Genomic DNA, 21,046 nt, shown 5'->3' on the forward strand with positions numbered 1-21,046 from the left:
ATTCCTAGCCTGATACAGGCTAGGAAAGGAGTAACGTCTAAACACTACCATCGTATTTGGAAAAAGTACGTGTCTTGGTGTGAATCCAAGAAGTTTCCTGCGGTGGAGTTTCAACTAGGGCGGTTTCTCCTCTTTCTGCAAGCAGGTGTGGATGTGGGCCTACGTTTGACTCCATAAAAGTTCAGATTTCAGCTTTGTCCAGTTTCTTCCAGAAACAATTGGCTGTCCTCCCTGAGGTTCAGACTTTCTTGAAAGGGGTTCTGCACATCCAACCTTCCTGTGTGCCTCCTACGGCACCTTGAGATCTTACTGTGGTGCTGCAGTTCCTGCAGTCGGATTGGTTTGAACCTTTACAGGAGGTTGATGTCAAGTTTCTTACTTGGAAAGCGGTCACACTATTGGCATCTGCTAGACGTGTGTTGGAATTGGGGGTATTGTCCTGGAAGAGCCCCTACTTGATTTTCCATGAAGATAGAGCTGGGCTCAGGATGCGTCAGCAATTTCTTCCAAAGGTTGTGTCGGCTTTTCATATCAACCAACCTATTGTCGTGCCAGTGACTACTGACTCCTCAATTACTTCAAAATCCTTGGATGTTGTAAGGGCTTTCAAGATTTATGTGAAGAGAACTTCTCATCACAGAAAGTCGGACGCACTATTTGTCCTTTATAATCTCAACAAGGTTGGGTGTCCTGCTTCTAAGCAGACGATTTCTCGCTGGATCAGGTTTACTATCCAGCATGCTTATTCTACACAGGGTTGTATCTTCCTATTGGCCAGGATGGCACTTGCCAGGGGCGCCGGCCAAGAGAGGGGCGCCGACCGGCAGTGCCATCCGCACCAGGGGGTAGAATGACATAGTAGTTCTCACTGAGTACATCCCTTAGCAGTGCTCATCCACTGCCGGAATCTCAGAAGCGTATTGCACTCTGACACTTTCTGTGACTACAGTCACAATGATGGTGAATACATACCTCCCAACTGTCCCGATTTCAGCGGGACAGTCCTGCTATTCGGACACTGTCCAGCTGTCACTCCTGCGGGTCGCAGTGTCCCGCGGACGGGGGGCAGTTGGGGGAGGCTTTAATAGCCGGTGATCACTGAATAGATGCCGTGCGCACGGCATCTATTCAATCCTGGGAGGGGAGCAGGGGGCTGCCCAGCTGCTCGTGGAGCGCTGGGCACGCCCCCAAATTGCCGAAAATTGGTCCGTGGCGTTCGGCCACGCCCACTCGACAGATGCCACACCCCTTCCACGGCAAGCCATCCCCTTTTCGGGTTGCACGCGGCTTCGACGCGCAGAGGTCCCTCTTCCTCCCCCTTCAAAGTTGCGAGGTATGTGAATATAGCCGGGGAGCGGGGCACTTCCAGGTATGGGGAGGGGCGAGGTACTTCCTCTTGCTCATCCGCTCCCCTTCTCATTGGTCACCAAACACCAGCCACTACAATCGGCACCAGTCAGCAGTGCAGCATGAGCATACCTGTACATTTTCTGTGGTACCGTAGCTGCACTGCATGATATATCCTGGCAGTCTGGATCACAGGTTAACAAAGAGCTCTGTATGGAGAGTTATCTAGACCAGTGACTGCCTGTCCAGCTGTGTTGAGACTACAAGTCCCAGCACACCTTGTCAACTGGATTTGCTGGGACATGTAGTGCCATCACACCTAGAGAGGGTTTTTTAACTGTATGTATGTGTGCTTATATCCCCTCGGTGTCCCTGTCCGCATCCATCTTGTAATTCCCCCTCAGTGTTCCTGCCCGCACCATCCCTGTAACTGTCCCCTCAGTGACCCTGCCCATACACTCCTGTAATTCCCTCTCGGTGTCCCTGCCCGCACCCTCCTCGTAATTCCCTCTCACTGTCCCTGACCTCAGCCTATCTGTAACTCCCCGCTCTGTGTCCCTGGGTGGGGGAGGTGGGGGAGCCAGTTCCTTACTTTGCCAGGGGCGCTCAGACTCCCAGATACACCCCTGATTCTACGGCAGGCTTGCCGTATCCAAAATCTGTGAAGGCTCACTCTACTCATAAAGTGGGTCCTTCCTGGGCGGCTGCCCGGGGTATCTCTGCTTTACAACTTTGCCGAGCGGCTACTTGGTCAGGGTCGGACACGTTTGCGGAGTTCCACAAGTTCGATACTTTGGCCTCTGAGGACCTAAAGTTTGGTCAATCGGTCCTGCAGGAGCCTCCGCGCTCTCCCTCCTGTACTGGGAGCTTTGGTACATCCCCATGGTACTAATGTGGACCCCAGCATCCTCTTGGACGTAAGAGAAAATAGTATTTTAATTACGTATCGGTAAATCCTTTTCTCGTAGTCCGTAGAGGATGCTGGGCGCCCGCCCAGCGCTTCGATTTCCTGCATTTGTTACTTAGTTAAGTACTACGTTTAGTACTTGGTTAAGTACTGCATTGTTACTTGGTTAAGTACTGTTGTTCAGCCGTTGCTAAATTGTTTCCAGCTGGTTAGCTTGGTTTTCTGTTGTGTGAGCTGGTGTGAATCTCACCACTGTCTGTGTATTTTCTTCTCTCGAAGTATGTCCGTCTCCTCGGGCACAGTTTCTAGACTGAGTCTGGTAGGAGGGGCATAGACTGAGGAGCCAGCCCACACTATTAAACTCTTAAAGTGCCCATGGCTCCCAAGGGACCCGTCTATACCCCATGGCACTAATGTGGAACCCAGCATCCTCTACAGACTATGAGAAAAGGATTTACCAGTAGGTAATTAAAATCCTATTTTTTCAATACACCCTCTTGCCATTATTAGTTGGATATGTTGGCCTCTGTTTGAAGGACAACATATCCAGGTTCTTCACACAGCCACTTAAATGTTTGATTCTGCAGCATATATGGCTTGAGTTGTCTCTTTATGGTTCTTCCTATTGTATTGCTTGGCTACATCCCATTGTATCAGCTGCCATTGAGTACTGAATGCAACAAAAAAAAATTGTAAAACTACGGTAGTTCTTCATCTTTGAATTGCCCCATGGCAGCAAAGGTTTCATGTTTAGATATTATATTTTTCAGAGACAGCTTAGAAGGTCATTTACAGACACAGAGGAAGAGTAGGAAATGCATTATATACCATCCTGGCTGTGTTTTATATATACCTGTCTCTACCAAATTTAGTAGAACCCATTGTAATGTGCTAATTGGAATACCTTGAAGAAAAACATTATCAGATACATCCCCATAGTTACAGGCGTTTTGTATACTATGACCTTTATTTTTGTATTTTATGTTTTAGATTTTTATGAAGTATGGTCGACAACGCTGGAAATTAAAAGGACGCATTGAAGTTAATGGAAAACAGGTCTGGGACAGCGAAGACATGGTATTCCTGCCATTAATCACAGAATTTCTTTCTATAAAGGTACATGCTGCAGATTAGCTTAAATCATTTTCTATTTATTGGCAAAGATATGTTTCCCTCTTTTTTCCTATTACCACTTTCAAGACATTTAATACCTTGTGTATAACAAAGGAAAATATAATTACATAAACTGGTAAATTTGTTGTGAAATGTTATCTTTGATAGAGACTGATCAGAGGGTTGTTTATGCTTATTTATATTATATGTTCAAAAACAACAATAACCATTCGTTTGAAACCTCTTTGTAGCCATTGTGCAGCCAAATTTGGTAAACATCAGCAAAATGTCAACTATATAGTGTCACTATGAAAATGCAAATTTATAAAATTCCAGAAAACCTCCTAAGATTTTCAATCTCAAAAGCCATCTCTTTCTGTTATCCTAGGGCTGATAACAAAAAAGGAGCACATCTGAACCTTGACAAACCATATGGCATAACAGGTGGAGCAGCTTTAAAATGTGTAAAAAGATGTAGGAGTTGGAATTTACAGTTGGGAGTGGTGTGCTTTCGCTCTAAATTGCGGCATAAAAATTCAGCTCTCCAGTGTTTGTGTGCTACATGCAAAAGCAGCCAGTATTTTCCCTGGCCAAGTTCCTGAAGCAGTCTACGTCTGTAACTTTTCTTCTCCTTGTGCAATTTGCATGCACTTTCATATTCACGTGAGCGCCATGGATCTCACTACCCTCCTGAGGTCTGCCTTAAGGCCTCTTTTTGTGGAGTAATGCTCACATTACCCAGAGGTCTTTCCACCACTCTTAAGCTAGGTACACTCTGGTAACCTGGAGACTCAGGTTGTAACCTTAGTGGCCATATATGCTCCCAAGGACTAGGCAGGTGGCGTTTTGCAGGAAATTCTGTAATGTTTGTGGTAACGGGTCTGTTTTGCTTTTAGCGACTGTAATCTGGTTCTAGATACTGCTATATATAAATCCTCCCCAGCTATCTGATTGAGACTTTCTCCTCCTCAGGATCACTCTCGTTCTTTCTGTCAAGATTAAGTAGAGTAGGAGTTATATGACATGTGGAGATTAAAGAACCAAATGGTTAGAGATTACACAAATGTTCACAACTCATACTCATGGATAGTTTTAGCTAAAATGGACAGATGGACGTTGCAACAGATTAGGGGGGCTTGTCAAAAATGGGATATAGGCTCTCACAGGGTCCCACCTGTATCATTGCAACTCATTGATTTTTAATCCAAACGGGCTATGTTCTGTTCATTTTCTTTGTATCTAAGCCAGCAGACACTTCCACATTACATTTTTGGTGCTCCTTAAAAGCTTTGATACGGGGTACAGTGATTTAGACTGCAGTGCACCTGAAGAAGGCTAACCTTCAATGCTAAGCCATGCTAGAATACCACATTGCTGACATGGATGCTAAGCATAAACATTCCCCTTCAGATACTAAACTCTTCAGGAAATTTCTGATAACTAGGGAAGAATGGAATGTGTTGGCTTTAAAGGGGTTGGGTCCACAAAACATTATTTATGCTGAAACGAATTTTCTGTTAAGAGCAGTAGGACAAGTAGAATTCTAGCACAGGAGTTAAGGGGGAAATTGGCTAGGAGAGAATTTGAGCTGTTTTCAACTACTTTAGGGCTCTTTTCGGTTGAACCTGGTTGTAGGGTTTCAGTAGAGCAATGTGGTTATTATGTGAAGACAAAAATACACTCACCACAGCATATAGAAATTTAATGTACTTAGCTACAGATTTTGAATCCACGTAGGTTTGTCCAAATACAGCAATCAGCAATTCTAGAAGCTTTCCCCAATCATGAGGCTAGAATAAATTTCAATCTTCTTGTTGCTCCTGCAGGCAAAGAATGTCCCAAAGAAGTTTCCCTGGGCAATGCCCTACTATAGTATTTATATCCGATCAGTTACAGGTAAAGTATAGGATACACACTGGATTGGTTACACAAGTTAACTAGCAACCCATAAATGCCACATATACAGCAGCTCATAGTGCACACAGCCCCCTCCTCAGGAATGTTGGTGCAAACAGTGCCCTCATCAGGAATGTTTTCCTGGACTAGGTAGTTCAATCACTAGATAAAAGCACATCACACAATAAGAATCGACACTGTATTGTATTCCTATCACAAATCACAGCTTGGTTCCTCCCCAGAACATTATTTAAAACAGAGGTTCTCAAACTTGGTCCTCGTGGGCCCACACAGTGCATGTTTTGCAGGTCTCCTCACAGAATCACAAGTGAAATAATTAGCTCCACCTGTGGACCTTTTAAAATGTGTCAGTGAGTAATTAATACACCTGTGCACCTGCTGGGTTACCTGCAAAACATGCACTGTGTGGGCCCACGAGGACCAAGTTTGAGAACCTCTGATTTAAAACATTATTTAAGCTGAAATAAATTCTATGTTCAGGGCAATAGGGCAAGTAGAACGCTAGTGTGGAAATTTAGGCGGAAATTGGCTAGCAAGTGAATTTGAGCTGTTTTCAACTCATTTAGGGCTAGTGACTGATCCGTTAGAGGTGCCGAATGCTTTTGCAGATGATTATTGTAGACTCTATAGTTTGGCAGGAAACCTACAATTTTTCCAAACTACTGTTGAAAGACATTGATAACTTTTTAAATACCCTGCACCCCCCCTCGTTAGATTCAGATTTAGTAGATACTCTACTTAGTTTCTTTGGAGTCCTTGGTCTGTGCCAGATGTCAGTAGGGCTATAGATTCCTTGCCGTTGCATAAGGCCCCTGGCCCTGATGGTTATAGTAATAACTTTTATTAAATATTTAAGGATACTCTTGCTCCATTCTTAGTTCAGTTGTTTATTGAGGCCTCGGATAAAGGTTTCTTCACACGTAAAATGTTGGAGTACAGATTGTTGTTTTGCCCAAGTCTGGGACGAGCCCATCCTTGGTCACTAATTATCGTCCGATAGCATTACTAAACTTGGATGTTAAAATCTACGCGAAATTGATAGCTAACAGACTAGGCCCATTGATCCCTTCCCTAATCCACCAGAACCAAGCTGGGTTTGTTCTTGGTAGCTAATATCTGGACAATACCAGACCATGTTATCGATGATCCGTTACAGCTGCTTTCCTGTCAACATCCTTCTCTCTTCTGTCTCTGCCATTGCTAATGGCACCCGCCAAAGATGTACACTCCACTCCCCTAAATCCCCCCTCTTGATTTTTGTGCTGGCAATAGAGCTCCTTGCTGAATTTTATTAGGACCACGGAGGCTATTCAGGACCCCAGTTTATACAGCTCTGTTTATAAAATGTCTTTATTTGCAGGTGCTGTACTTCTGGCGCTTATTAAACCTGCATCTTCTTTACCGTCCTTGTGTACCATTTTGGAGAATTAGGCCTCTGGTGTTCTACAATACATTGAATACATCTAAGACTTCCCGATTAATTTTCACTCTGTATTGATGATGTATAGTGTGCTGCGCTAATGTGGTGTGTGGTAAGCAGCTCAAAGAAATAGATAAATCTTAGGAAAAAAGGGGGAGATTATTCTGTTCTGAACCTTTTCTTTCCTAACACCTACCCCCTTTTTCCCCTTAACCATCTCAATTCCATACCACAAAACCAAAACCCTAACACCTACACATAACTCAGCGCTCATAATCTCCCCATTAATTTTCACTCTGACCTGTTGAAGGAGCTTCATGGTTCCTATCCCTATGCCTGACCGGATAGAAGCATCATGTAATCTGGGATACAAATCACACCAAGGATGGATGAGTTGGTGCCATGTAATTATTGTACTCTATTGGGTAAATTGTCTCTTCATACAGCTGACTGTATGTTGCTGGAAGTCTCGTTGGTAGGACGTATAGCTTCATTGAAAATGGTTCTCCTGCCCAAGTTACTCTGTCAATATTGCTGCCTAACTCCCTCTTTACTAAGTTTTATGCTATATTTACTAAATATGTTTGGAAATCAAGGAAGCCTTGTTTAGCTAGAGGGACTATTTTCTTGGCCAAATTAGAGTTGGACCTAGCGCTTCCGGATCTGGAGTTCTACTGTACGGTGTACCTGTTATGTCAAATTCGGCATTTATCTGTACTTGACAATCCTTAGCGGTGGGTCATTTTTGAACAGGGTATGTCCTATCAGGTTTTTTAACAGACTTAGGGCCTAATTCAGAGTTGATTGCAAAATTTCTTTAATAGGCAAAACCATGTGCACTGCAGGTGGGGCAAATATAACGTGCAGATAGAGTTAGATTTCCGGGAGGTAAGACTCTGTAAGAGGGGTGGAGAGCTTGGTGGGTAGACTCTTGCTTTGTGGCAGAGTCTACTGCACATACGCAGGTCACCGGGAACATGATTCCTGCTCTTTGTTCATGGAACATCTGTACTGCACATGAACAAATCACAGAGAAAATAATCGCATTGCCCATTTTCACAGTGATTTCAGCAGCTATCAACGGGCAGTTGGAGCGGTAAGTATAATTATTCGTGTGCAGGATGTACAATGTGTGGGCCCCCTGAATGCAGGGGCCCATGTGCACCACACATGCTGGACCCATTTTAAATATGCCAGTACCCTGGGGGATTAGCCATAGTTTGTAAGTCAACAAGATGCATCTGATCCTGCTATAGTTTCTCCTTAGTCATGTTTGGAATTTATATATTTTGTTTAATTATGTTAATAAAAAAACTTGAAAATGTGATATTGAATTGCAGGTTACGGAATTGAAAAGCTTGGCAAACCACGTGGTAGTGGGTAGCGTGTCTTGTGAAACAAAAGATCTCTTTGCGGCTCTCCCACAAGTGGTAGCAGTGGACATTAACGATTTGGGCACAATAAAGCTCAGTTTGGAAGTCAACTGGAAGTAAGTACCAACTCTAGAGTGGATGTTAATAAGAAAGGTAAAGGACAAGGCAGGGCAGATTTTTAGATGATCCTGTAATATTACGGTTTGTATTGAAAACAATAAGTCACTTGATCATGCCTTTTAAAGTTTGTGTTTTTACTCTAGATTGTTTAACATACGAAATCAGAAGATAGCAACAAAATAAGTACAACCTATACATGAATAACTTTGAGTACTTTTATATTTAGGCTGTTCCCTTATACAGGAATAAACAAAACACATATTGTAGGTGCTCCGTTTGACGGCTAAGAATAAATTAAAATTGCCAATGATTAACTGAAAATACAGCATCGTATGTCAGCCAATCCTAAGGAATGTTCCCAAACTTCTTTAACTATGTATACTACAAGAAAGCAAAAAAACAAGAAGGGAGTCTATTAAGAGTGGAAAATAATGTATGAAAAATTAATGTCATGTATATGTATAGAAAATAACAATACAAAATATATACATTAGTTAATGGAATAAAATGAGAAAAAAATTGTAATATACAGTATCAAATGACAGATTTCAGAAATCAAAGCAATTGCACTCAAGAAAATACCATGTCCTCTCTAATAATAACTTGTCCTGACCACAGGACCCTCCTCTTATAGGAAGTCTGATTTCTGTGATTCTGGAATCATCCCTGGGTTGTTCTTAAGCTGGGTACACACTAGAATTTTTTTTTTAACGGTTGAAATAGTCCAGTGTGTACCCACTAAATCTCAGACGATGCACGCTTCCGCGGGTCATCGGTGACATCACCCGTCGGACCTACATGTAGCCAAAATCTAGCCATATTGCCAGCGTGGTCCATGCTGCCGAGTGCAGCATGGCCCCCGCCATTGTTGCCGGCATTGGCAAGTGTGTATGCAGCCCCAGCTGTAGTCTCTACAGTGGTGGCTCCATACTCTGAATCTATTTAAGGGATCTCCCTTCTCAGTTTCAAACTGGGTACTGGTCACAACGGATGTCAACCTGACAGACCGGGGAGCTGTCATTCTGAGCCATCATTTTTAGGATCTCCTTAGCAAATCAGAGTCCGCCCTCTCATTCAGTATTTCAGAATTGAGGGAAGTCAGATATGCCCTGCTTCAGGTCCAACAGGTTCTTCAGTGGAAACCTGTAAGCATACAGTCAGACAGCACCACAGCTGTGGCTTATATCAATAAACAGGGCAAGACTCAGAGTCATCAAGTAATGACAGGTGTGTCTTACATATTTATTTGGGTAGAACAATGGGCTCCTGCCATTTCGGCCATTTATATTCCCAGAGTGGTCAACTGGGAGGCAGACTTCCTCAGTTGTCATGGATATCATGGCCTCCTGTAAACAAAAAGATTCCCTTGTATGGAGCACACTCAAGGGATCCCAGAGCAGCACTAGTGAATGCCTTGACAGCACCTTGGACCTTCCAGCGGGAGTACCTTCTTCCACCCTTGTACCAGGGTACTCCAGCAGGTTCAGTGAGAGGATTTGCCAGTAATTGTTATAGCTCCAGACTGGCCTCATCAGCAGTGGTGCACCCTCCTTCAGAACATGCTGGCCAAGATTCCTTAAAGTCTTCAACTCCAGCAAGACCTATTGAGCCAAGATCCTTGTCTACAGCCAGATTTGTCTTATCTGGCTTTGACGGCATGATTCTTGAGATCCAGTTCTTGAGTGCTCAAAGGTTATTCAGACCATAATTTAGTCTTGTAAGACAGTTACTTCTATTTGAAGTTGGACTTTTCATGTTGTATATGTTAGATTACTGCTACTGTGTTTAGATTACCACTTCTTTGGTCTTTTCTTCTGACCCAGGGTCTTCAGTGGTCTTCCCTGAAGGGTCAGGTTTCAGCTCTGTATGTATTTCTTCAGAAATGTTTGGCCACTATTTCTTAAATACAGATGTTCTTTCAGGGGGTACCTAAGATTCCGCCTCGTAATATACCCCCTACCTCTCTGTGGGATCTGAATTTGGTATTGGATGTTCTTCAGAGGCATCCCTTTGAGCCTCTGGAGACTATAGACTGGCAATATCTTACATGGAAGGTTGTTTTCCTTCTGGCCATTACGTCTGCTAGACCTGTCTTTTCTTCCAAAAGTGGTATAGAAATTTCATCTAAACTAGGATATTGTAATCTTCGCTTTTCCGGGGCAACATTGCCCTATTCTTCCTCGAATTTACATCTGTTGAATGTTGTCTGGGTATAAAGGATTTATATTGACTGTATTGCCTCAATTAGGCATACAGTTTCTCTTTTGGTATTGGTGGATGCTCCAAAGAGCGGTCGATATATGAAAAAAACTGAGTGTTACCCAACTGCGCACTACCTAGTGATCTATTTAAAAGCGGGAAAAGGGAGCAATGATGATCTCAAATCACAATAAAATCAGTATTCGAAAAGTCTCTTTCAGTCTCTTGCAGTATTCTCCTGATAGAATCATATTTAAAGTCCAACGTCCCCCAAATGACAAAAAGTGGAACAACAATATCGTGTGATATGTTTCAACTCTTGTTTTGCTCCAATGTGTTCTTTAGAGGGTGTGAAGTTAGTTCATACCGTACTTGCATCTTAACGCGTGAACTATCCTAATATAAAGGTATCTTTATAGCTAGGATCTTCCTACCTGGGTAGACAGTCATACGCAGTCCCTCATGTTACATAGAATCTCTCATGCATAGAGGAGGAATCAAAAGACAAAAAACACCAATGAAGACAGGCAATATGGAAGGGGTCTCTTGCCTATAATCCATCACAGGGTAGATAACAATAAGCGTACTGTACTCACATCCGTAAGTACAGATATGGACACATCAAGATATCCTTAATGGACTTCTTAATCATTTTTACGTTTATACATCAAAATTTAGGAAAGGCACTGTAAGAATATGGGTGTACCCCACTCACAGTGTTCCTCGTAAAGCCACGTCCGTAGCAGTTTCTTTTCAAGTTGTACAAGGTCCCTAGAGTCCTTAATTGCAGGGGACAATTTCTCCCAATTTCATGGTAATCAAGCATACAAGTAAAGGAAATTATGTGTCAGGAGTTACGTGGAATATAAAAGATTATTTATAAAAACACATAGATAAACGGATGTGGCTTTACGAGGAACACTGTGAGTGGGGTACGCCCGTATTCTTACAGTGCTTTTCCTAAATTTTGTCTTCTAATTCCTCCTCCTACGTATGAGAGATTCTATGTAACACGAGGGACTGCGTATGACTGTCTACCCAGGTAGCAAGATCCTAGCTATAAAGATAAAAAATTTTGCCAATACCTTCTCGCTTAAAAAAAGAGGTGAAAATGCATTGGCGAAAATGCCTTTAAAAAGGGCAAAAACAGCCCGCAATTGAATATGCAGGGGGGTGAATTCTATAGATCCGAAATTGTTGGAGCTAATTAAATACCCTCTGTATGTGCAATACAAATACTGTATTTTCAACCTAACCAGATTAGAATAAAGTGAGGATGGCTTAGTCATTAACAAGGTGTGTTCTCAATGGCTGTAGCCATCACTCAGTATAACAATCTACACAAATAACCCAAAAACCTTCCTTTAGGGTAATCCATGAGTTAGTTAAAATGTTTTACAGGTAGACTACTGTACAGAGGGGTGAATTACTGAACAGTGTACCACTGAAAGGGCCTAATTCAGTAAGAATTGCATTTGCAAAGCTTCTCACATCAGCTTTGCAAATGTAATCCATAGCAATGCAAATGCGGGAGGTACCGCCTTCCTGCATTTGTGATCTGTACACTGCGATGCGATTGCAGTTCTGGATGAACATCGCGACCACTGGCGCAGGGTGGCTTGCAAGGTCAAGGAAACGGTCCTGTGATGTAGTCCTTGGCCTCACTAATCCTGGAAAACTGGGTGACACGCCCACATTTCCGGTAACACTAGCCGCCCGTGCTCCTCCTCCCTAACGTCTCTGCCTGTCAATCAGGGAGTGGTGTCCTTTGTATTGTCTAGGTTGCCCTTGGTGCACTAGAGTCTTCATAATTATGTTGATCTCTGATATCATTTTTGTTGTGTTTTTAGTACTAAATGCATACAAATTTCTAAAGCCTAGGGAAGAAGAGAAAGTTATGAGAATTGCATCCAGTATATATTAGAGGATACTGTGCAGTTGATCAATCTTAAAAAAGTGAGACCTTTCCAAGGAGAAAAATCCATGGACTAATTAATACATTTTTATAATTAAGAGCAGTACTTGTATGCTTCCTTCCAGCAGGAAACTTTCTATAGAAATGTGTCTTAAATGAGGCATGTCTAATTCAAATTATATTGAGGAACCCAATTTAGTGGAATTAATCAATTAGCCGCGGGATTTGCCGCACAGCTGCAACTCTGACCATAGCTATTCAATTAACTATTCATTTACTGCCTATGCGGAAATTCTTAAGGGTGCACTTAACGTGGAAATTTACTGGGAGTCTCAGGAGCTGTGAGGGAAAAATTCAAGTTAAGTGCACCCTCTGGGGTTTACCGCGTTGGATAATTCCATAGTTCGGGTCACTTAACCCAGGAGCTACAGTATAAATTAAAGTGCCATAGCTGTGGGCTTACAGCGCATGAAAAATTGTAAAGTAATTGAATAGCACGGCTAATTGAATTCCCCCTTAGGATTATAATACTCACCAAAGTTATAAGTTGTCATAGGAAGATCCACACAAACTCTTTTTTATAATTAAGATTATAGGGTTTATTCAAGTAGCAGAGAAAAGCCCTGTTATGCGGGAAACAGGGCTTTTCGTTGCTTTGTGCTATTCACAGAGCGAGTTACCGTGGAGAAGTTTCTGACTTCTCTAGCGGCACCCCTGCTATGTGCCTGAATCGCATCACCATACTTTAATATTGTGAGTGCAATTCATGAAGGAATGGAAATCTCAGCTTTCTGCTTCTCCATGGAGTTCAAGTTCGCCAACTCAGGATGGCGCAAGCGGAACTGTGGTGCGATAACTGCAGGGAAGCTCAATGCTTCCCTGCTCCCTGCCCAGCACCAGGTGGTAGCTCCGCCACCTGATCTCCCAGAAGACCATGCGGCCTCCAGGGGGCACAGAATCCGACGTATGCGGAAAAGGAACCCACCAGCTTCGAAGAGAGGAGCGCAGGAAAAGAATGCATTGCTGGAGCCTTAGATACCGAATCGCATCGCCAAACAGGGTAAGTATACATGAATTGCTACTTATCTAAGCTATATAGTGTATCAAACAAATGTATAGTGATAAGTAATAATTAATTTTTTACTTTCTTCATGAAACGACTCTTATATTGTCAACCCCAACTTTGTTTTATTCATGCAAACCAAAAATAATAATTTTTGTGCAGTAAAGGGGACTTTAGAGCAGTCTAGAAAGGTATATGGAAAAATCAATTATAGGCCTGTTTTAAATGTTTTAATACTGTATATGTAAAGTTCCTGCTACTCCGTGACATGTACAGATGTGTCCTCATACAGCTATCCTCAATATGCCATACAGCGTAAAATTCCTGGTACGAGTGAGCTGCCAGGTCCCGTGCATCTCTGCTAATCTGGAGCGTCTTTTTGCTGAAAGTGCAACACAATGTGCTTAGGACGCACAAGGAGACTCTGCTGATTAATTTGATATCTGACAATTGCATATTGTGTGTGACTGAGTCTGTATACGGAGCAGAACAGAGTCTTATCAAATAAATTATCGGTCTCCAAGTGCATCCTTGCGTTGCAATTAAGATGCATTTTCTGCTAAAAAGACCCTCCAATGCTAGAAGTTTCGCATGCTACCTGGTGTGCCAAGAGGGGCTGTTTGGCGTGACTGCAACAAAGATATATATGAGGACATATCTGTATAAAATATTTAATCACATTTTAGTTTTATGTTAAACAGGATCGTACGAGGTACATAAGGCTGTGTTGCTTTCCATACATTTCCCCTCTATTTCAGATTTATTTATTTTTTGCAGTCCATTTGACAAAGATGACCAGCCCTCCGCTGCCAGCACTGTAAATAAATCCTCCACTGTCAACAAACGATTCTCGACATATAACCCCAGTCCTCCAGATACACCGTCACTTCGAGAACAAGCTTTTTATGTAAGTATTTAAAATGTTAAGTCCATGCAGCTTTCAGTATAACACAACTTTATTTAATATTTCTTCAGTTTTGAGTTCCCAAAACAGCTTATGAATGAGTTTACAACTGTGGAGTTGCAGGGAACAGTTTTAGCACGCTAGCCCAAATTGCATGTTTCACTGAACTTATTCAGGGAACGTACACATGATGGGTTTCAGCAGATTTAATGCACAATTACTATTAATTTCTCTTACGTCCTAGAGGATGCAGGGGTCCACATTAGTACCATGGGGGTATAGACTGGTCCCTTGGGAGACATGGGCACTTTAAGAGTTTAATAGTGTGGGCTGTCTCCTCCCCCTATGCCCCTCCTACCAGACTCCGTTTAGAAAATGTGCCTGGTGGAGCCGGTCACAGCTAGGGGAGCTCCTAGGAGTTCTTTTTAGTTTTACTGTTTTTTTTAAAGAGTTAGGCACAGGGAGGCTGCTGGCAACATCCTCTCTGCTTCGTGGGACTTAGGGGGGGAGTAGTATCCAACCCTCTGAGGTTAATGGTCACTATCTCTGCTGACAGGACACTGAGCTCCTGAGAGTGATGATCGCAAGCCTTCGAGGCGACTGCTCACTCCCGCAGCATGCCGCCACCCCCTAACAGAGCCAGAGGAGGTCGGTGGTGAGTAGGTTGCCGGCGACCCGACAAGCGGGGAAACGGTGAGAATGGCGGCATCAGTGTGGGAGCGCAGCACTGAAGCTGTGCTCCGGAGGGCTCAGGAGTACAGATGTGGGGCGCCCTGGGCCAGCGCAATACCCTTAAAACTGGGCTATCAGGGAAGTTATTCTACTGCTAGCAATGTGTTTTACCTCAGGCCAATATAATCTAAAAGTGCGGGAAGACGTGCCATGACAGGGGACGGAGCTTCTCATCAGGGCGGAACCAGCAGTTCACCAGTGCCATTTTCTCCCTGCAGATCACACACACAGACGCTGACAGGGAGCGCTGACCCTCCATATAACTCCAGATATCCTGTGCGGTACCAGGGGGTTATAGAAGGGGGGAGGGAGAGTTTTATTCACAATTTTACACTGTGCAGTCTATTAAGGTTGCACAGTCAGTGCCAGGCTTTTATTATAAAACTGCCTACTGGGGCGCTGTGTGGGTGCTGGCTCCATTAACTATGTATAAATATAAAATGGAATATAGATAAAGCGCAAACTTCTGTAGTGATAGAGTGGGATATGTATAATCATTTCACCGAAGTTGCTGGTCACAGTTCAAGTGTCAATTCAAACTAACCCAATCATGGTCACACTGTCCATATCGAATATCCTTAATTTTCAGAAGTCAAAGCCCAAGAAATCTTCTATATCCTCAATTTATGGACTGTATAACTTCTCCTCTCTCTGTTCCAATAATCTCCATGATAGGTTATCTCAGATAGGAAAAACAGAGGGGACGGACATAGTGTAATACAGCTTTTATTAAGGATAAAGATAAAAACATAACCTTAGCAGCGTACCTCTGGTGGCAGTGTATAATGCACACCAATTTTCACAGATAATAGGGGTTCTTCTCCTTGGAGCCTTTATCAAGGTGTTATCTTGATAAAGGCTCCAAGGAGCCGAAACGCGTTGGTGAAGGACCATAACCACTGCCTACCAGGTACTCTGAGGGGGGATTCCTGCTTCCAGGAGGTACCAGAAAAGAACCCCTATTATCTGTGAAAATTGGTGTTTATACGTCACATACAGGATTCTGCGGGTTTCATGGTGGTGACCATGAAGGACCTGGGTCATCTAAATGCATGGACGTCTTTCATGGCTGTCTCGGTACGCAGGGGGCTCTGGCTGCACCAATGGTCTGCGGATGCGGAATCCAAGAGAAGTGCGGAGAACCTACCCTTCACAGGTCAGGCTCTATATAGGGAAGCATTGGATGTTGGGGTAAAATTAGGGGATTCTGTACTGGAAAAGGACTTAGGTGTCCTCATAGATAGCAAACGAAGCAGTAGTACCCAAAGTAGGATTGCAGCAAAGAAGGCTAATAAGATATTAGCATGCATAAAACGGGGAATTGATGCTAGGGACGAGAGTGTTATACTCCCGTTGTATAAATCACTAGTGAGGCCACACCTTGAATACTGTGTACAATTCTGGGCACCATACTACAAAAAGGATATCCTGGAGCTAGAAAAGGTTCAGAGGTGGGCCACCAAAGTAATTAAGGGCATGGAGACGCTGGAATGCGAGGAAAGGCTTGTGAGGCTAAGCATGTTTACATTGGGAAAAGAGGAGACTAAGAGGGGACATGATCAACATCTACAAATATATAAGGGGACAATACACTCAGGTTAGAGGAGAGGAGATTCCGCACAATACGGCGTAAAGGCTTTTTCACGGTAAGGACGATACGTGTTTGGAATTCCTTGCCTGAGGGAGTTGTAATGGCGGACTCATTTAACACCTTTAAGAATGGATTAGATAAATTCCTAATGGATAAGGATATCCAGGGTTATGGTGCATAGTCACGCACTATAGTTATTATAAAAAAGAGGGATAAAACGTAACGGCAGATATCCGCATCAGTCAAAATTTTATACCAATAATACTGCATAGGAGACCACAAATAGGTTGAACTTGATGGACAAATTGTCTATTTTCAACCTTAGATACTATGTTACTATGCGTGGATATCCATGGCAACCGCGGGTAAGTCAACCTTTCTTCCCTCAGCCACTCAGACACCGAAGAAATCTTTTTCTACGTCTACAATGCAGTCCTTTCGGACTGCAAAGGTTAAGAAGTTCAAGCTCCCTACCACTTTTTTCAGAGGTGGTCAGGGAAAATCCAGAAAATCTGCACCTGCATGTTCACAGGAACAGAAGCCTGGCTCTGTTTCCTCAAAATCCTCAGCATGACGGTGGACCTCCCAGCCTGGAGAGCAGGCAGGTGGGAGCGAGACTCAGACTTTTCAGTCACGTCTGGGTGTCATCCGGCCTGGATACCTGGGTAAAGGATATTGTGTCCCAGGGGTACAGACTGGAGTTTCAAGAGCTCACAGATTCTTCAAATCAGCCTTACCAGCTTTGCTGACAGAAAGGGCTATCCTACAGGAAGCCATTAAAAAATTGGAAAAAGCAAATGCCATTGTTCCAGTTACACCTCATCTGGAAAGCAAGGGTTACTATTCAAACCTATTTGTGGTACCGAAACCGGATGGTTCGGTCAGACCAATTTTGAACCTGAAGTTGTTAAACCCTTATTTGAGGGACTTCAAGTTCAAAATGGAGTCTTTGAGAGCTGTGATCTCAGGTCTGGAGGAGGGGGAATTCCTGGTATCCCTAGATATCAAGGATGCGTACCTACACATTCCGATTTGGCTGCCACACCAGCATTATCTCAGATTTGCACTGTTGGACTGTCACTATCCGTTCCAGGCACTGCTATTTGGCCTCTCCACTGCACCAAGGGTGTTCACCAAGGTGATGGCAGAGATGATGGTACGCCGCAGGCGGGGAGTGAACATAATTCCATATCTGGACGATCTGCTGATAAAGGCATCGTCCAGGGAGAGGTTGTTACAGTCCATTGCTCTCACGACTCGACTGCTCAGGGATCATGGATGGATCCTAAATCTTCCAAAGTCACATTTAGAGCCGACAAGGAGATTGTCTTTCCTGGGGATGATACTCGACACGGAAGTGTAGAAGGTGTTTTTACCGGTGGAGAAGGCGTTGGTGATAAAAACAATGGTCCGGGATGTCTTGAAGCCTGCCCGGGTATTAGTTCATCAGTGCATTCGCCTTCTGGGGAAGATGGTTGCCTCCTATGAGGCTCTACAGTATGGAAGATTTCATGCACGGTCCTTCCAACTGGATCTCCTGGACAAGTGTTCGGGATCTCACCTGCACGTGCACCAGAGAATATGTTTGTCGCCGAAAGCCAGGATTTCACTCCTATGGTTGCTACAAATGCTACAAACCTTCTCGAGGGCCGCAGGTTCGTGATTCAGAACTGTATCCTTCTAACCACGGATGCAAGTCTCAGAGGTTGGGGCACTGTCACCCAAGGGGAAACCTTTCAAGGAAGGTGGTCAAGTCTGGAATCCATTCTTCCGATAAACATTCTGGAACTAAGAGCCGTGTACAACGGTCTTCTACAAGCGGCACATCTGCAAGATCAGGCCATTCAGGTGCAGTCGGACAATGTAATGACGATGGCCTACATAAACCGACAGGGTGGAGCGAAGAGCAGGGCTGCAATGTCGGAGGTAACAAGGATCCTCCTTTGGGCAGAAAGACACTTAGTGGCACTGTCAGCAATCTTCATTCCGGGAGTGGACAACTGGGAAGCGGACTTCCTCAGCAGACACAATCTCCATCTGGGAGAGTGAGGCCTCCATCCGGAGCTGTTCACAGGGGTGACAAATCTTTGGGGTGTATGTCAAATAGAAAAGACATGGCCTCCTGCCTCAACAAGAAGCTTCGGAGGTACTGTTCCAGGGCGCGAGACCCACAGGCAGTGGCGGTGGAGACGCCCTGGTAACTCCATGGGTGTTCAAGTCAGTGTATGTGTTCCCTCCACTTCCACTCATCCCAAGAATTCTAAAACTACTCATAAAGAAAACAAGAGTTCAGGTGATCCTCATTGCTCTGGTCTGGCCAAGAAGGGCTTGGTACGCAGATCTTCTGGAGTTACTGCTGGAAGATCAGAGGCCTCTTCCTCTCCGAGAGGACCTTCTGCAAGAGGGGCCATTCGCTTATCAAGAATTACCACGGCTACGTTTGACCTCATGGAGGTTGAACGCCGGATCTTAGCTCGGAAAGGCATTCCGGCTCAGGTTATTCCTACCCTGATACAGGCTAGGAAAGGAGTAATGTCAAAACATTGCCATCGCATTTGGAAAAAGTATGTGTCTTGGTGTGAATCCAGGAAGTTTCCTACGGTGGAGTTTCAACTTGGACGGTTTCTACTCTTCCTGCAATCAGGTGTGGATGTGGGCCTGCGTTTGGGATCCATGAAGGTCCAAATTTCTGCATTATCCATTTTCTTCCAGAAACAATTGGCTACCCTCCCTGAGGTTCAGACTTTCTTGAAAGGGGTTCTGCACATCCAGCCTCCCTTTGTGCCTCTTACGGCACCCTGGGATCTTAACATTGTATTGCAGTTCCTGCAGTCGGATTGGTTTGAGCCTTTACAGGAGCTTGAGGTCAAGTTTCTCACTTGGAAGACTGTCACACTGTTGGCATTAGCATCTGCTAGACGTGTGTCGGGATTGGGGGCTTTGTCCTGTAAAAGCCCCTAATTAATTTTCCATGTAGATAGAGCTGAGCTCAGGACGCGTCAGCAGTTTCTTCCAAAGGTGGTGTTGGCTTTTCATATCAACCAACCTATTGTGGTGCCAGTGGCTACTGACTCCTCAATTCCCTGTAAGGTCCTTGGATGTTGTGAGGGCTTTGAAGATCTATGTGAAGAGGATGGTTGGTCACAGAAAGTCGGACGTTCTGTTTGTCCTTTATGATCCCAGCAAGGTTTGGTGTCCTGCTTCTAAGCAGACGATTTCTCGTTGGATCAGGTTCACTATCCAGCATGCGTATTCTACGGCAGGATTGCCGTGTCCAAAATCTGTTTAGGCCCACTCTACTCGTAAGGTGGGTTCTTCCTGGGCGGCTGCCCGGGGTGTCTCGGTTTTACAACTTTGCCGAACAGCTACTTGGTCAGGGTCGAACACGTTTGCTAAGTTCTACAAGTTCAATACTTTGGCCTCTGAAGACCTACAGTTTGGTCAATCAGTTCTGCAGGAGCCTCCGCGCTCTCACTCCCATTCTGGGAGCTTTGGTACATCCCCATGGTACTAATATGGACCCAAGCATCCTCTAGGACGTAAGAGAAAATAGGATTTTAATTACCTACCGGTAAATCCTTTTCTCGTAGTCCGTAGAGGATGCTGGGTGCCTACCCAGCGCTTCGTTATCCTGCAGTAGTTACTTGGTTCAGTACTGCTTTGTAACTTGGTTAAGTACTGCATTGTTACTTGGTTAAGTACTGTTGTTCAGCTGTCGCTGAAGTTGTTCAAGCTGGTTAGCTTGGTTTGCCTTGTATGTGTGAGCTGGTGTGAATCTCACCACTATCTATGTATTTGCTCTCAAAGTATGTCCGTCTCCTCGGGCACAGTTTCTAGACTGAGTCTGGTAGGAGGGGCATAGAGGGAGAAGCCAACCCACACTATTAAACTCTTAAAGTGCCAATGGCTCCTGGTGGACCAGTCTATACCCCATGGTACTAATGTGGACCCCAGCATCCTCTACGGACTACGAGGAAAGGATTTACCGGTAGGTAATTAAAATCCTATTTTACTGGATATGGGAGGCCCTATTAGTCTGTATTTTGTAACACCAACTTTGGCAGAAGTTAAGAATATGTCTCTTCCTGCCTTGTCAATTTTGTTCCCCCTAATCTTTCTGGCTTATCAAAATCTTATATACAAATCCAGCTCATGACCTCAGTTATGTGAGGCAGTAATACTAACCATTACACCACCTGTACTTCTTGTAGTTTGCAGGTCTCCTTCTGATACTCTAACTTACCAATTTATGTATAGGAAAAGCTGTTCTGAGGACTTGTGTCTGCATTACAGCATTGGCTAAACTTTTATTTTGATCCTTTGCAGTACTTTCTGCTCTGCGTATCTGACCTGTGTGAGCTTCTGTAGCAAAGATTTGTGGTAATTTTTCGGCATCTTCAAAACTTTCTTTAAAGAGATCCTATTAAGTTCTATTTCTTCAAGGT

General features: G+C 43.9%; 1 protein-coding gene across 6 annotated transcripts in view; it reads left to right on the forward strand.

Annotated features, from left to right (window-relative positions):
• RIPOR1 (RHO family interacting cell polarization regulator 1) overlaps positions 1-21,046 on the forward strand; it is a 627,513-nt gene that overhangs the window by 402,458 nt on the left and 204,009 nt on the right. For all 6 annotated transcript variants that reach the window (XM_063945248.1, XM_063945245.1, XM_063945246.1 and 3 more), the window contains exons 10-12: positions 3,245-3,370; positions 8,045-8,193; positions 14,152-14,281. In XM_063945248.1, coding sequence (XP_063801318.1) covers positions 3,245-3,370; positions 8,045-8,193; positions 14,152-14,281 — 405 coding nt within the window. The remainder of the gene's footprint in view (positions 1-3,244; positions 3,371-8,044; positions 8,194-14,151; positions 14,282-21,046) is intronic.

The sequence above is a fragment of the Pseudophryne corroboree genome, chromosome 11, assembly GCF_028390025.1.
Source record: "Pseudophryne corroboree isolate aPseCor3 chromosome 11, aPseCor3.hap2, whole genome shotgun sequence".
Lineage (NCBI taxonomy): Eukaryota > Metazoa > Chordata > Amphibia > Anura > Myobatrachidae > Pseudophryne > Pseudophryne corroboree.